Source organism: Bufo gargarizans, chromosome 3 (genome assembly GCF_014858855.1).
Source record: "Bufo gargarizans isolate SCDJY-AF-19 chromosome 3, ASM1485885v1, whole genome shotgun sequence".
NCBI lineage: Eukaryota > Metazoa > Chordata > Amphibia > Anura > Bufonidae > Bufo > Bufo gargarizans.
Window position 1 is genome coordinate 310,054,467 of NC_058082.1, and position 16,994 is coordinate 310,071,460.

At 42.3% G+C, this 16,994-nt stretch overlaps 1 protein-coding gene across 3 annotated transcripts in view; it reads right to left on the minus strand.

Moving 5' to 3' along the window:
• Positions 1–16,994, minus strand: part of LOC122932433 (cytochrome P450 4F22) — a 100,235-nt gene that overhangs the window by 18,188 nt on the left and 65,053 nt on the right. For all 3 annotated transcript variants that reach the window (XM_044286826.1, XM_044286827.1, XM_044286825.1), the window contains 6 exons: positions 14,197–14,324; positions 13,628–13,749; positions 12,860–13,127; positions 9,693–9,759; positions 8,727–8,853; positions 544–677 (listed from right to left, as the gene is read on the minus strand). In XM_044286826.1, coding sequence (XP_044142761.1) covers positions 544–677; positions 8,727–8,853; positions 9,693–9,759; positions 12,860–13,127; positions 13,628–13,749; positions 14,197–14,324 — 846 coding nt within the window. The remainder of the gene's footprint in view (positions 1–543; positions 678–8,726; positions 8,854–9,692; positions 9,760–12,859; positions 13,128–13,627; positions 13,750–14,196; positions 14,325–16,994) is intronic.

A 16,994-nucleotide genomic window follows, 5' to 3' on the forward strand; every position in this document is an offset into this window, starting at 1 on the left:
TCCACCTAAGGCCTAGTTCACACAATCATTTTTTTGCGAGTGTACGGGCCGTTTTTTGTGTTCCGTATACGAAACCATTCATTTCAAAGGTTCCGCATTAAAAACGGAATGTGTTCCGTAAGCATTCCATTTCCATATTTCAGTTTTTCCTATATCCTATTATTGCCCGCAAATCACGTTCCGTGGCTCCATTCAAGTCAATAGGTCCACAAAAAAACTGAACACATATGGAAATGCATCCGTATGTCTTCCGTAGCCGTTCCGTTTTTGCGGAACCATCTATTGAAAATGTTATGCCCAGCCCAATAATTTTCTATGTAATTACTGTATACTGTATATGCCATACTGAAAAACGGAACAGAAAAACAGAACGGAAACGGAAACACAACGGAACTCAAAAACGGAACAACGGATCCGTGAAAAACGGACCGTGAAAAACTATAAAAGCCATACGTTCATGTGAACTAGGCCTAACATTGTTGTAGATATCATAATTTGAAATGATTACTTCATGAACCTGTAGTGATACAAACTAGACTATACCTTTTGGAATTACTTTCCCATCAGGCATCGCAATATCCTCAGTACATCGTCTAGACACTGCTGTTACAGGGGGATGTAATCGGAGGCTTTCCTTGATGCACATGGTGGTAAATGGCAGCAGGGACAAGTCATCCCTAAAGAGCAAAATGAATGGCATAATTGATCAAGAGAACTACAAAACTCACAAATAAAATTGGGGTGTACTAGTAGCTCCTACATTTATATGAAGTTCTTTGTAGGGCACGAAAGAAACAATTAACACACAGATTTAGTCATGTATTACCCAGTGACATGACGCATGGGGGACACATCACCGCAGTGGCTAGTCATTGGCTGCAGCGGCCACGTGACCCACGTCAAACCAGATGTTGAAGCGGGGAGACCGGAGAGCCGTGAGGGAGCAAAGATACCTGAATCCACTGGCGGGGATCAGGTGAGTATGATTTCCTCCACAGGACCATGTTGTGGGGGTCCAAAGATGATGATAAAACGGGTGCTTACATAGAAGTATACATCAGTCTTTAGTTGAAGGTTCATTTTAGGTCCAATTACCTTCTTGGCATATCTTTATAGGGGTTGTGGTGTGACGTTGTTTGAGGTTCACGGTTTTTTTGAGGTTCACGGTTTTTTTATGTCCGGACCGTTGTTTGCGAAAATACAGGTCGTATGTGAGCTTTGGGGGGGGTGGAGCCCTTTTGAGGCACGAGAACGGGTCGTTCCTGTCGCGTTTCCAATTTGTGGCAGTTTTTAGGAAATGTTTATGAGCTTTGGGAATGGACTCTAGGGATTTTACGGGTCATTCGTTCCGGATTGGTGTGGCAACGGAGGCGGCCATGTTGGGCATGAGCGAGGAGGTAATTAAGAGAATTGGGAGGTGGGAATCTTCACGTTTTAAGTCTCATGCTTGGTTGGATGGGCGTTGACTGGTTGAGTCATTAATAATTTGCTGATTTGTTTTGTATTGCAGGTGCTGCGGTTTTGGTGTGGATTCTCGGGCACTCCTTCGTTTTTGGGGTGCTCTGCGTGCGGACAGGCGACCCAACGGGCGGCAGTTAGGTTTTAGTAGGGACATTGCGGTAATGCGGTGGCTCGAGTGCAGAGGTATGTTGTGGAGTAGTGCGTTGAGGGAAGTGCACGGTTTTGCACGCCTGGATCGTCCTTTAGACATCTTGGTGTTGCATGTTGGGGGTAATGACTTGGGGGTTAGGTCCTGCAGGCAATTGATTAAAGATATAAAATTAGATTTGTTGTGTCTGGGGTCCTTGTTTCTGGGTTTGATAACGGTCTGGTCCGATATAGTTCCTCGGTAAACTTGGCGGGAGGCACATTCGGTGAAGCGCCTTAATAAGGAGTGGATTAAGGTAAACAGGGCGAGATTTGTGGCTCGGAATGGCCAGTGGCGGTCAGGCATCCTGATTTGGAGTTGGGGTGTGGAGGATTTTGGAGGGCGGATGGTGTCCACTTGAACGCGGTGGGCATTGATTTGTGGTCCTTGGATTTGCAAGGAGGAATTGAAAGTGCGTTACAGTTGTGGAGGAACGCACAGGCTTGAGGGAGGAAGGGGTCAAGCTGCGCGTTGTTGGCGGTGGGAGATCCTAGAAGCTGGTGGTATAGGATGGTATTGAAAAATGGGAGGGCCTCAATGGTGGGGCTGGACTCTCATAGTTGAGGCACTTGGTTGGTCCGGAGAGGCGTCCATCAGTTGGTGCCTTCGAGCTGGTGTTTAACGGCTGGAGGCAAGATGGAAGTGCCATGTTGGGTTTTTATGGATGGTAAATTTTGGGGCTTCTACGATCTCCCTAGTCAGGGTTAATGTTATTTTATTTACAAGTTAGCGGAAAATGATGATTATTTATTTTTTATTTTTTTCTTACGAAGTCTCATATTCCACTAACTTGCGACAAAAAATAAAAAATTCTAGGAACTCGCCATGCCCCTCACAGAATACCTTGGGGTGTCTTCTTTCCAAAATGGGGTCACTTGTGGCGTAGTTATACTGCCCTGGCAATTTAGGGGCCCATATGTGTGAGAAGTAGTTTGCAATCAAAATGTGTAAAAAATATCTTGGCAAAAGACAACTTTTCCCATTTTTTATACAAAGTTGGCATTTGACTAAGATATTCTTCTCACCCAGCATGGGTATATGTAAAATGACACCCCAAAACACATTCCCCAACTTCTCCTGAGTACGGCGATACCAGATGTGTGACACTTTTTTGCTGCCAAGGTGGGCAAAGGGGCACATATTCCAAAGTGCACCTTTCGGATTTCGCAGGCCATTTTTTACACATTTTGATTGCAAAGTACTTCTCACACATATGGGCCCCTAAATTGCCAGGGCAGTATAACTACCCCACAAGTGACCCCATTTTGGAAAGAAGACACCCCAAGGTATTCCGTGAGGGGCACGGCGAGTTCCTAGAATTTTTTTTTTTGTCACAAGTTAGCGGAAAATGATGATTTTTTTTTCTCTTTTTTCCTTACAAAGTCTCATATTCCACTAACTTGCGACAAAAAATAAAAAATTCTAGGAACTCGCCATGCCCCTCACGGAATACCTTGGGGTGTCTTCTTTCCAAAATGGGGTCACTTGTGGCGTAGTTATACTGCCCTGGCAATTTAGGGGCCCATATGTGTGAGAAGTAGTTTGCAATCAAAATCTGTAAAAAATGACCGGTGAAATCCAAAAGGTGCACTTTGGAATGTGGGTCCCTTTGCCCACCTAGGCTGCAAAAAAGTGTCACACATCTGGTATCGCCGTACTCAGGAGAAGTAGGGGAATGTGTTTTGGGGTGTCATTTTACATATACCCATGCTGGGTGAGAGAAATATCTTGGCAAAAGACAACTTTTCCCATTTTTTTATACAAAGTTGGCATTTGACCAAGATATTTTTCTCACCCAGCATGGGTATATGTAAAATGACACCCCAAAACACATTCCCCAACTTCTACTGAGTAGGGCGATACCAGATGTGTGACACTTTTTTGCTGCCAAGGTGGGCAAAGGGGCACATATTCCAAAGTGCACCTTTCGGATTTCGCAGGCCATTTTTTACACATTTTGATTGCAAAGTACTTCTCACACATTAGGGCCCCTAAATTGCCAGGGAAGTATAACTACCCCACAAGTGACCCCATTTTGGAAAGAAGACACCCCAAGGTATTCCGTGAGGGGCACAGCGAGTTCCTAGAATTTTTTATTTTTTGTCACAAGTTAGCGGAAAATGATGATTTTTTTTATTTTTTATTTTTTTCCTTACAAAGTCTCATATTCCACTAACTTGCGACAAAAAATAAAAAATTCTAGGAACTCGCCATGCCCCTCACGGAATACCTTGGGGTGTCTTCTTTCCAAAATGGGGTCACTTGTGGCGTAGTTATACTGCCCTGGCAATTTAGGGGCCCTAATGTGTGAGAAGTACTTTGCAATCAAAATGTGTAAAAAATGGCCTGCGAAATCCGAAAGGTGCACTTTGGAATATGTGCCCCTTTGCCCACCTTGGCAGCAAAAAAGTGTCACACATCTGGTATCGCCGTACTCAGGAGAAGTTGGGGAATGTGTTTTGGGGTGTCATTTTACATATACCCATGCTGGGTAAGAGAAATATCTTGGCAAAAGACAACTTTTCCAATTTTTTTATACAAAGTTGGCATTTGACCAAGATATTTATCTCACCCAGCATGGGTATATGTAAAATGACACCCCAAAACACATTCCCCAACTTCTCCTGAGTACGGCGATACCAGATGTGTGACACTTTTTTGCAGCCTAGATGCGCAAAGGTGCCCAAATTCCTTTTAGGAGGGCATTTTTAGACATTTGGATCCCAGACTTCTTCTCACGCTTTAGGGCCCCTAAAAAGCCAGGGCAGTATAAATACCCCACATGTGACCCCACTTTGGAAAGAAGACACCCCAAGGTATCCAATGAGGGGCCTGGCAAGTTCATAGAAATATTTTTTTTGGCATAAGTTAGCGGAAATTTATTTATTTTTTTCTCACAAAGTCTCACTTTCCGCTAACTTAGGACAAAAATTGTAATCTTTCATGGACTCAATATGCCCCTCAGCAAATACCTTGGGGTGTCTTCTTTCCAAAATGGGGTCAGTTGTGGGGTTTTTGTACTGCCCTGGCATTTGAGGGTCTCCGCAATCATTACATGTATGGCCAGCATTAGGAGTTTCTGCTATTCTCCTTATATTGAGCATACAGGTAATGAGATTTTTTTTTCCGTTCAGCCTCTGGGCTGAAAGAAAAAAATGAACGGCACAAATTTCTTCATTCGCATCGATCAATGTGGATGAAAAAATCTCTGCCAAAAAAAAAAAAGGAGGGGAAAGGCGTCTGCCAGGACATAGGAGCTCCGCCCAACATCCATACCCACTTAGCTCGTATGCCCTGGCAAACCAGATTTCTCCATTCACATCAATCGATGTGGATGAATAAATCATTGCCGGGATTTTTTATTTTTTTTTTATATACAAAGTGTTTGCCAAAGCATAGGAACGCCGCCTCCTCCTCAGCTCGTATGCCTCGGCAAACGTATCTGTTACTGCAGAGGAGAAATCTCGTCTTGCAGCGCCGCATACACCGACTTGCGTGTAATCTGACAGCAGCGCAATGCTTCTGTCAGAATGCACATCAGTGCTGCAGCTAGTCGATCGGTTGGTCCACCTGGAAGGTAAAAAAAAAAACAGGCCGCAACGCAATAATTTTATTAACTTTGGAACAGAATATATAAACTTTAACTTTTTGAACTAAACATTAACCTTTTTGCTTACTGTTTTTTTTTTTACCTTTATGGAACAAACCTCTCCTTCCCCATGGGTCAATGTGCAAAGCGCAAATCGCCCAAAGATGTGGCGAAGTGCGTTATGCACTTTGTCCCAGGTGAAAGGAGAGGTTTGCAGCAGCTGTGTAAGTGAATGGGCCCTAATAGCCCTGTGTGCCTGTCCTGGTGAGATGATCCCTATGCTAATAGTGTACCTGTGAGTGGTACTTCCGGAAACACTCTCCAAAGCATAGGGCAGGGTGGTCAGGACAGTCAGGACAGAAATAGCGGGTGTCACGCCTTATTCCACTCCTGCTACAGACACGACATCTTTTTCGGGGTGACTGTTGGGTTGAGGTACCAGGAACGACATTGGGGAAATGTCGCTCGTGTAGACGGCTAACTACACTGGTGGATGGGGCCACGGAACCTCCTGGGTACAGGAGGTTCTCGATGATCTCTTCCTGAAATTTGAGGAAGGATCCAGTTCTCCCAGCCTTACTGTAAAGAACAAAACTATTATACAGAGCCAATTGAATTAAATATACAGACACCTTCTTATACCAGCGTCTGGTTCTGCGGGAAACTAAATACGGAGGCAACATCTGGTCATTGAAGTCCACCCCTCCCATGAGCAAATTATAGTCGTGGACTGAGAGGGGCTTTTCAATGACACGGGTTGCTCGCTCAATTTGTATTGTCGTGTCTGCGTGAATGGAGGAGAGCATGTAAACGTCACGCTTGTCTCTCCATTTCACCGCGAGCAGTTCTTCGTTACACAGTGCGGCCCTCTGCCCCCTTGCAAGACGGGTGGTAACGAGCCGTTGGGGGAAGCCCGCGTGACTAGTTCGCGCGGTGCCACAGGCGCCAATCCGTTCTAGAAACAAATGCCTAAAGAGGGCCACACTTGTGTAAAAATTGTCCACATAAAGATGGTACCCCTTGCCGAATAAGGGTGACACCAAGTCCCAAACTGTCTTCCCACTGCTCCCCAGGTAGTCAGGGCAACTGACCGGCTCCAAGGTCTGATCTTTTCCCTCATAGATCCGAAATTTGTGGGTATAGCCTGTGGCCCTTTCACAGAGCTTATACAATTTGACCCCATACCGGGCGCGCTTGCTTGGGATGTATTGTTTGAAGCCAAGGCGCCCGGTAAAATGTATCAGGGACTCGTCTACGCAGATGTTTTGCTCTGGGGTATACAAATCTGCAAATTTCAGTTTGAAATGGTCTATGAGGGGCCGAATTTTGTGGAGCCGGTCAAAAGCAGGGTGGCCTCTGGGACGGGAGGCGGTGTTGTCGCTAAAGTGCAGGAAACGCAGGATGGCCTCAAAACGTGCCCTGGACATAGCAGCAGAGAACATGGGCATGTGATGAATTGGGTTCGTGGACCAATATGACCGCAATTCATGCTTTTTAGTTAGACCCATGTTGAGGAGGAGGCCCAGAAAAGTTTTAATTTCGGAAACTTGGACTGGTTTCCACCGGAAAGGCTGGGCATAAAAGCTTCCCGGGTTAGCGGTTATAAATTTTGTGGCATACAGGTTTGTTTCGGCCACAACTATGTCTAAGAGCTCTGCAGTCAAGAACAGCTCAAAAAATCCCAGGGCCGAACTGATCTGAGCTGTCTCAACTCAAACTCCAGACTGGGCAGTAAAAGGGAAAACTACAGGTGCGGCTGAAGTTGGGGACTGCCAATCAGGGTTTGCCAGCACCTCAGGGATTCTAGGGGCTCTACGGGCACGTCTTTGCGGTGGCTGCGACGGGGTCACTACTGCACGTGCCACCGTACCAGCTTCAACTGCCCTTCTGGTGCTCGCTACTTCACCATGTTCTACGGCAGTGCTGGTACTAGGTCCAGGGAGGGCTGCGCTGCTGGTGTATGCCTCAATACGTAATCCGACAGCAGCAGCCCCACTCTGCTGCTCTTGAAGCGGATCCTGCGCAACCTGCGGTCTAGCGACACGGGACGGGGTACGCCTGGTGCTATCAGGGACCTCAGCCTCCTCGTCCGAACTTTGGGTCAGAGAGCCACTGCTTTCTACAGGTTCGTATTCTGACCCGCTAGATTCATCAGATGAGGGTTCCCATTCCTCATCCAACTGGGTCAGAAGCCTGTAGGCCTCTTCAGAAGAATAACCCCTGTTTGACATTTGGGCAACAAAATTTAGGGGTATTCCCTGAGACTACCCAAGAAAAAAAAGCAAGCCTGTCTTACAAAGGGGAGGCTAGCGAAGTACCGGAGGCCGCTGCGGTTGATAAAAAATATCAAAACTGATCTTTTTTTATCGCCGCAGCGCGTGTAAAGTGAATGTGCAGTGATAAAAAATAAAAAAAATTGTCACTGCGGTGGGGCGGGTGTTGGCGAACGCACGTGTGGGCGACCGATCAGGCTTGATCGGGCAAACACTGCGTTTTGGGTGGAGGGCGAACTAAAGTGACACTAATGCAATTATAGATCTGACCGTGATCAGTTTTGATCACTTCCAGATACTATAAAAGTACAAATGCTGATTAGCGATACACTAATCAGCGAATCAGTGACTGCGGTGCGGTGGGCTGGGCGCTAACTGATCCCTAAACTACCTAACCAAGGGGCCTAAACTATCCCTAAAACCTAACGGTCAATACCAGTGAAAAAAAAAAGTGACAGTTTACACTGATCACTTTTTTCCTTTCACTAGTGATTGACAGGGGCGATCAAAGGGGTGATCAAAGGGTTAATTGGGGTTCAGGGGGGTGATCTGGGGCTAGTATGAGGTGTTTGGTGTACTCACTGTGTAGCCTGCTCCTCTGCTGGATCCAACCGACGAAAAGGACCAGCAGAGGAGCAGGGCAGCCATATAACAGATCATATTTACTAATATGATCTGCTATATGGCTTCTGATTGGATTTTTAAAAAATCATCAGCTTGCCAGCCGCGATCATTGGCTGGCAAGCTGATGACGAAATACTCCTCGACGAAATGCTGGCCCGAACTGCGCATGCGCGGGACGGCAAAGCGCGTATATGCGTGACTGTGTGCAGCGCTGCCGCCTCCGGACCGCACATCTGCATTAGGCGGTCCGGAGGCGGTTAAGAAAGAAGTCCCTGTTTTATCTTTACTAAGAACATATTAGGAACCGGGTATGTTCAAAGTTGCGTTTCTAAATCTGGCAAGCTCTTCCAGTAGCCTGTTCTGGAATTCATGCTGGCTGTCAACCAGACAAAAAAACTGCACCAGCATTTATGCTGGAAAGCGGCCAGATCATCACCAGATCCCATTATAGTCAATGAGGATCCGCTGGTGAATGGTAGAATTTGGCAATGCTGGATCTGGTAAACTCCTGCCAGAACAGACTGCCGGATCAGGATACCCATGATGTGAACAAGCACTTACATGATATAAAAATATCATGAAAGGTACTCACCATTCCAAGTGTGTTGATTCTCCTTTTAATAACTGTGTTACCTCCTCTCTGCATTTTTCTTGATATTCGGGGTGAGAGGCCAAGTTATACAAGATCCAGGAGAGTCCACTGGCTGTGGTGTCATGTCCTAGGTGGAGAGAACACAACGTATGAATATACTGCAAGGTTACTGCTCATTAAAATTAAAAATCGAATTAAAGACCACCTTTTAGCAGGGCCAACCATACTAAAACAGACATACTATCTGGTAGGGTTGACATCTGTCTTGTGAAAATCAGTTGCTACATTTCTGAGGAAAAAAAATGAGTACACTGACCAGCATGGCAACCATTCAAAAGCTGAGGAGCTGAGATGTACAGAGGGTCTGAAGTCCTAATGTGCATAAAGAATAGAAGTGTTTTATTGGTATTGGCTCAACCAATTTTCACAAAATAGGTATCATAGTCTGCATGGATTAACCCTACCAGGTGGCATGTCTGGTGTAATTGAGTTGATTCTGCTGATGAATGTTCTTTAAATTATTGTCAAAGAAGGTTAATTTATTGCATCATACCATTGATGTCCATTGTTGCAATGTATTCATGTATATTAGAAAAATGATATGCAACATTAAAGGGGTTGTCCAGGTTCAGAGCTGAACCCAGAAATACCCCGATTTTCACGGCTAGGTCAGCTCTGAAGCCCGCCCATCAGAGCCGGTGACGTCACCGAACACACTGCCGGGCAGAAGTTTCCGCCCAGCAGTGTGTTATGATAAACAAAAGAGCCTTTTCCCTGCGTAATCTAGCGCAGGGCAAGGGAGCACATCGGAGCATGATATGCTACGATGCTAGCCTTAGGGATGCTGCCGGGGTGAAAATAAGGGTATGTCAGGGTTCAACTCTGAACCCGGACAACCTCTTTAATTTATGCCAAATAACCATTGACACAATAAGCGAAAGAGCAGTGCATTACGGTGTTTCATACCTTCAAACATGAATGTGTCTACTTCATCTCTCAACTCTTGATCTGATAATGTATTGCCATCTTCATCCTGAGCCAAAAGAAAAATTAAAGTAAGTGTAAATGACTTAAGTGATTATGTTTTAAATAGGGTAAGAATGTATGGATCCCACCCATGCACAATGGACATTATCCGAAATTACAATACATAATCCATCCTCCAGTAGTTTTTGTTTATTCAGCTTAAATCCTTTAAAATCAAGACTGGACATATAATTTTTACAACCTGTACAGTAATGGCTTCCCCTGTAGGCAAGGAGGATTCACCATCTTTATTTAAATAAAAATAAGTACTTTCTTCTAGATGGCACGTAAAGGACAATGCAAATTATTCCCATGATTTATGCTTTGCAGTCCACAGATGATGGTTTTGCAAGACTGCCAACAGGGTGTTGTAGACCAAAGGGCCCCAATACAGTTCTACACAGGGTGCCTTGCTGCTTTTGTCAGTAAACTGATTCTTATTACCGTCAATATGACCATTTATGTACATGTTTTGGCTTGGATATGCATACTAATCCCACTAAATGAGCAATTAAAAATCATATATCATAGATTAAACCTTCTGTCTGAGTGTAAAAGTCTGAGAATATCTGGTGGATTCCATATCGATCAACCTAATGTGTACTGTATGAGTAGTTTTACAAGTACTGTACAAAGTATTGCTTTGCCCCCAAGTGCACATGTTAATTATTTTCTGAAGCAGTGGAGGGATATTGTAAAATTAAATGGATAACCACAGATGGCATAAATCTGCATGGGGCATGTATGGAGAGGGCTCATGAGCTGAGCTTGCTCCATGCGCGGCAGGTGTTGGCTGTGTAATACAGCTGACACCAGTCCGCAATGACCAGGATTGGAGATAACTCAATAGACTGCAGGGTTCTAATCATTTACTATGGCAATCTGGGGCTTTGTGAAGGCTCCCAAGCCTGCCACAGTAAATCAGAAGATTGTATCCTCCCCAAAGGAAACTAAAATATAAAAAATTCAAATCACCCCACCCTTTCCCAATTTTACATATAAAAAATAAACATAATTCACATCACCACACCAAAAATGTTCAAACTATTAAAAGTGAGCGTTATAACAGAAAAAAATAAAAATGATTTGCTGCTTTTTTTAGTCACTACTCACCCCCAAAAAGAAAATGGAACAAATAAATTATCAAAAAGTCATATGTACTGTACGCTAAAACAGTGCATATAAAAAACAATCCCTCACCCAGCAAAAAAACAAATCCTCAAATAGCTCTGCAGATGCAAATGTAAAAATATAATCTGACAGTTATGACTGTCAGAATATGCAATGTAAAGAATTTGTTCTTCTAAGTTTAATATAAAAAGTAGCCAAACATAATAAAAGTATGGTATAGCTATAATTACACTAACGTGCAGAATAACGTGCCATGTAATTTTTAGTGCATAGTGAATGCCATAAAAACCCTAACAAATCCTATGTTTTCTTTTTTTCAGTTTCACCCTTCAAAGAATTGTTTCCCTTTTTACAATACATATGGTTAATTAAATTTGTCATTAAAAATTACTACTTTCCCGCAAAACATAAGCCCTCATATGACTATATGAGGAGCAAATAAAAAAAATGTATGGCTTTTGGAAGATGGAGAGGAAAAATCAAAAATGGAAAATCAAAATTTTGCTTGTACCTAGGGAACCTGTTACCTGGTTTGGGATCACTAAACCACTAGAATGTCATTATGCATCTGGGCTTTAGGGTCCCAAACCTGTCTGTAGCAGATCCATCCCCCCACAAAATAAAATAAATAAAATTACCGGGAGAAGAGTCTGGAACACTATTCCAGTGGTATCAGGTACATGCGCGCTGCTCTAATGAGACTGAGGATGTTAGACTATACCATCAGCTTCAATGGTGCAGTGTAAGTTTAAAGAGTAACTAAACTTTTTACAGTTTTCTTTTAAACTGTTTTAAATAGCTAAAAAAATCATTTTTTGTGATATACTTTATTAATTATGTTGTTTTCCATCTTAAAAAAGGACCCAAAGTTCTGGATTTTGCTGCTTCCTAAAATCATCATTCTGGCAAAGCGTTAGCTTGTCAGCGCTGTACTGGTGTATGGATTACTGGCTGCTGTGAAGAACACTGCCCAGGACGGAGCACAGATCACTGCTCCTGCCTGTGCTCCCCTCAAGCTAATTCTGGCACAATACATCGGTATCCTGTGTCGCTTCATGTAATGCTTCTTTCCCAACAATCGCCTTCTACATCTGCTGGTGTAATAGGGCCTTTAGCCCAAGTACAACGCTTCTGACATTGTCTCTGGGTTATGAGTGGCTTGACACAAGGAATGCAGCAGTTGTAGGGTATGTCCCACATATGTCTGTGTGTGGCGGCTCTTGAAGGAATGACTCCAGCCGCAGTCCACTCCTTGTGACAATCTTGACAATCCTTTCAAGGCTGCGGTTATCCCTGTTGCTTGTGCACCTTTTTCTACCACACTTTTTCCTTCCATTCAACTATTAATTAATATGCCAGATTCTTTAGCAATGACCTTTTGAGGCTTACACTCCTTGTGTCTATGACTGTCTTCTGGACAACTATCAAGTCAGCAGTCTTCCACATGATTGTGTAGCCTACTGAACAAGACTGAAGGACCATTTAAAGGATTAGCTGATGCCATGAGTCTACAATATTGAACTTTTTCACAATATTATAATTTTCTGAGATAGTGATTTTTAGTTTTTTCTTAGCTGTAAGCCATAATCAACATTAAAAGAAATAAATGCTTGAAATAGATCACTATGTGTGTAATGAATCTATATAATGTTTGAGTTTCACTTTTTAAATTGAATTACTGAAAATAATTAACTTTTCGATGAAACTATAATTTATTGAGAAGCACCTATAGACCGCAGCATTTAAAGGATTAGACAGTGGTCTGATTATTGCAGTTACAGTGAAAGCCCAGTGGTCAATCACCGATAGTCTACCACTGTTGATCAAAAAGACATGGCCACTATGTCCATGAAACCCCATGATGTACATGCATGGCATGGAGCCTTTAGCCAAAGCATTCCATTTCCGTTACAAATACACGTCATAATGCATTAGGGTTAATAAAATTCACATTGATAGATGACACTTGACCTGACCTTTGACAGTAGTAAAATGTCAATGAAATCCTGTGTTTTTCCTTTCTTGGACTTGATCCAGTTCTCTGACCCCTTCTGCTGTAAAGCCTTCTTTCTCTGTTGCACTACATTTGCAGTAAACTCATGCACAATTCCACAGGCACGTTGGAATTTTCTCCCATTGGAGGAAAAGCGGTAGATGAAATCAAAGTGATGAGGTAGGCAGTGTTCACGTTCTACAATCAATTGGCTCAAATCGTAAATTGCAGCAATATAATCACTTGGCTTCCTGTAAAGATAACATTTAACAAATGAGTACGAGTACTGTAGTCAATATTCTGATAGGTAGCATTGCTTGTGGGCCATAATGAATTTGATAAACTGCTTGAATGTGTTCATTACGCACCTACTGTGTCCTTCTCCCATACCATGTAGATTGTAAGCCCTCACGGGCAGGGCCCTCTCTCCTTCTGTACCAGTTTGTAACTCGTCTTGTTTATGATTAGTGCAATTGTCTGTATTATGTATGTGTACCCCTTATCATATGTACAGAGCTATGGAATGAATGGCGCTTTGATAATAAATAATAATTATCCATTGAAGGGTTTGTTTAAGATCAGAGAAAAGGGGTCAGCTTTATTTTCATAAATAGCTCCTCTCCTGTTCATGTTTGGTATTGCAGCTCATCACCATTTACCAATATCATTGTGAGTCTCTTGAAAGACTAATCTTATCTTGTTAGAGAAAGAAAATCATTTTAAAGCAAAGGATATATAGAAATTGACATACTCTTGGCAGTCACTGTCATAGCTAAATGTACATTTCAGCAAGCTGTCTAAAGTCATAAGGCTGATGTGTTCAAACATATCCAGGCATACCGGGCCTTTAGTACATAATCTGCGCCATTTAGCCTGTGAAAACATACACAAATACATGAATTAAATAAAATGTATATCTAAAATAAAAACAAATTTCTAGAAAAAATGAAATTTTCCTTATTTTGTGAGTTTAAATATTTTAATTAGCTTTGTATGAGCTACTTAAGGGTTGGCACTTGGCAACAATTACAGCACCCACACAGGTTGTCACCCAGACTTTCTCACATCCTGTGTTGCTTGCACATATAACTGTATTATAATTATAGTTATAGGGGCATTTATACCCCTCACAAATTTACTTCTCCAATGTTCTGCCAAAGTACCTTGTAAAAGAGTTCTGGTATTTCGTTAGTCAATACATTACATTCATGACCTAAAAGGTTTAGGCTGACTGTCCTGGGTGCCTCTCAGTTGCACTGCATGGCAATAGGAGGATGCAAAAAAATGGAAATTAAATACTAAGACCAAGCTTAAACTCACATGCATGATATCGGTGCTCTGGTTAAAAATCTTCACATAATGTTTTAAAATATCAAAGTGAAACGCAGGTGTCAATAGGCGTCGGTGCCTGACCCATTTCTCTCCACGGCTGAGCAAAAGGCCATCTCCTAAAAAGTAAAGATTATTCATTGTTAAAAAAGTTTTCTGAGATCTAAACACCAATGACCTATCCTCTCGATTGTCCGACACCTGGGATCCCTGCCAATCAGCTATTTGAGAAGGCACTGGCGCTCCTCTGAGCCCCGCATCCTTCTCCATGCTCACCAAGCACAGGCCAATACATTGTATAGCGGCTGTGCTTGGTATCAAGCCGGTGCCTTCTCAAACAACTGATTGGCGGGGGTCCCGGGTGACAGACTCCCAACGATCTGATACAAATCCAGAGGATAGGTCATCAGTATTTAAGTCTCGTAAAACCCCTTTAATGTAAAACATAATTTACTACCCAAAAAGCATCTGTCAGCAAGATCCACCCTGTTTAACCAACCATAATGCTTAGTAGGACTGACCCTGCTGATTAAAAAGTCTCTATAGCTCAAAATAATTAAATAATTTTATAATGTAACAAGATTCGCAGAGATGAAAAATCACACTAAAAAGAAGTGCTGTTCCCCTGAGGGATGGTATAATAATATAATAACAATTAATTATCTATAGGAGTAGCTATAAGTAGTAAAAATCTATTAGTCCAATGCAACATAAGCAAATAATTGCTAAATTACAATAAAGACAAGTGCCAGGTGATTAAAAGCATACCCTCCCCAATCCGTTGCTGTGTTTCAGAGAAATATGTGCTTTTAAAAGCATGCAAATTAGGGATTAAGTGCACTGAGGGCAGGTTGTAGGCACTAGGTGCACCTCAGCTCCTCCGCTCTGCTTCCCTGGACACTCCCTTTCCCCTTGAGTGACAGGGCCAGAAATCAGAAAGTGGAAAAGGGAAGTGTCCAGGGAAACAGAGCAGAAAAAGGCCAGAAATCCAAGTGGAAGAGGGAAGTGTCCAGGGAAACAGAGCAGAAAAGAGCAAGAAATCCAAGTGGAAGAGGGAAGTGTCCAGGGAAACAGAGCAAAAAAGCCAAGTGACTACGGCTCACGCTCAGTGTACTTACGCTGTAATTTGCATATTTAAAAAAAAAAAACATTTCTCCTAAACACAGAAACAAAGGGAAGAAAGGTATGATTTTAATAAACTTGGTCACCCTTTCCTGGTATTATACATGGGTTAATAGGCTGATCCTGGTAACAGATGCCCTATTTTATGACTTAAAGGGGTTTTCCAGTTTGTATCAACATCTTTTAAAATAATCATTTATGAAGCTGGCTATAGTTTTGTAATCCATTTATTTTACCTTTATTGCGTCTACCTTCCATTCTGGGCTGTGGACACATGACCATGTCCATGCAGCTCTTTCTTATTTCCTGTGATGTTATGTCCATGGGTGTGTCAAAGCAGCAACAGGGGCAGTGATAGGGGAGTGTTTATGTAAATAGCTGGATGGGAGAAGCTATAAAGTAGATGGGTATTGTTAGAATGGTGCTGTAGGTATGGCAGAAAAAGGAGAACTGCACCATGGGTTAGGTTGGATACAGCAACAGGAAGTGAACAAACCAGTGATTGGGTTACATGGTGAAAACTGGTCAGGAGAGATCAAATAATAAAAAACTAAAAAAACATGTACATGAGGTAAACAACCACATGAGAATATATCTGTAGAAAATCATAGTGATCCCAGAGAACCCCTTTAAGGTTCTAACATCATTTGGTTGAACTTGATGGACTTGTGCCTTTTTTTCAATCTTACTCTGTAACTCTGTAAGACCTCCCAGTACTTGTGTTTGCTTAATGTTTTTTTTTCTATTTGCTATTCATGTTTTTATTTTACATATGTTGTTATTTTTATAATTACATTTTTCTTGAATTTGTACTCTATAAATGTGGATGAATACATGCGGCCTTATGACATAAACCTTCTTTCATTAAATATTATGTGTGGGTTACTATTTTAAGGACATTGCTAATGCAAGTGAAATCCATACAGTGAGTACTTTTATTTGCCTTATTAAGTTTTACCTGTTTATGTTTAATTTTAAAAAGAAAAACTAACTGATTTAAAATCTGAAGAATAATCAAAACTATACAAGAAAAGTGACCTTGCTGCCCACATAAAGCATTCAGTGTTTTCATGTTTTGAATTAGTAAATAATGAAACAACTTTATTCTCCGATTCCTGTGGATAACAATTTTGATAAATAAGGTGTATTGTCTCCCCCTAGTGCCAATGTCTAGAAGCAAATGAACAATGATAGCAGATTTATATACTGTATATGTATACGTTTCTATATGTTTCATTACAATTTCAAGTGTCACAAACTTCTAGTGAAGTTGCTGAAAACTCAACTGTAAATTGTAGTTGTAATTTTCAGGATCAAAGTAGTGTGCAAGAGCAAAACATAAAGGAGCACACTTTTTAAGACCAGCGTTTTAATCGTCGATCTTAATAAAGCCCTAAGCTGGCGGTGGTTCCGCCGAAGTTATGAAGAGGTGCCGGGCTCTTCATAACTTCGGCAGACCCTCCACCAGTTCTAAATGTAAACTAGCTTCCGAGCTGTCTTACATTTAGACCTTTTCCTATGCCCTAAAAAAGGCCTAGAAAATGGTAAATGAGAAGGGCCTGTCCCCTTCCCCGTCCACGCCACTCCCAGAATTTTAGACCTGGCGTGAGCAGGGAGAAGTCGTAGATTGAGGCGCTACTAACCGCTGTGCCGCAATCTGCGTCTGA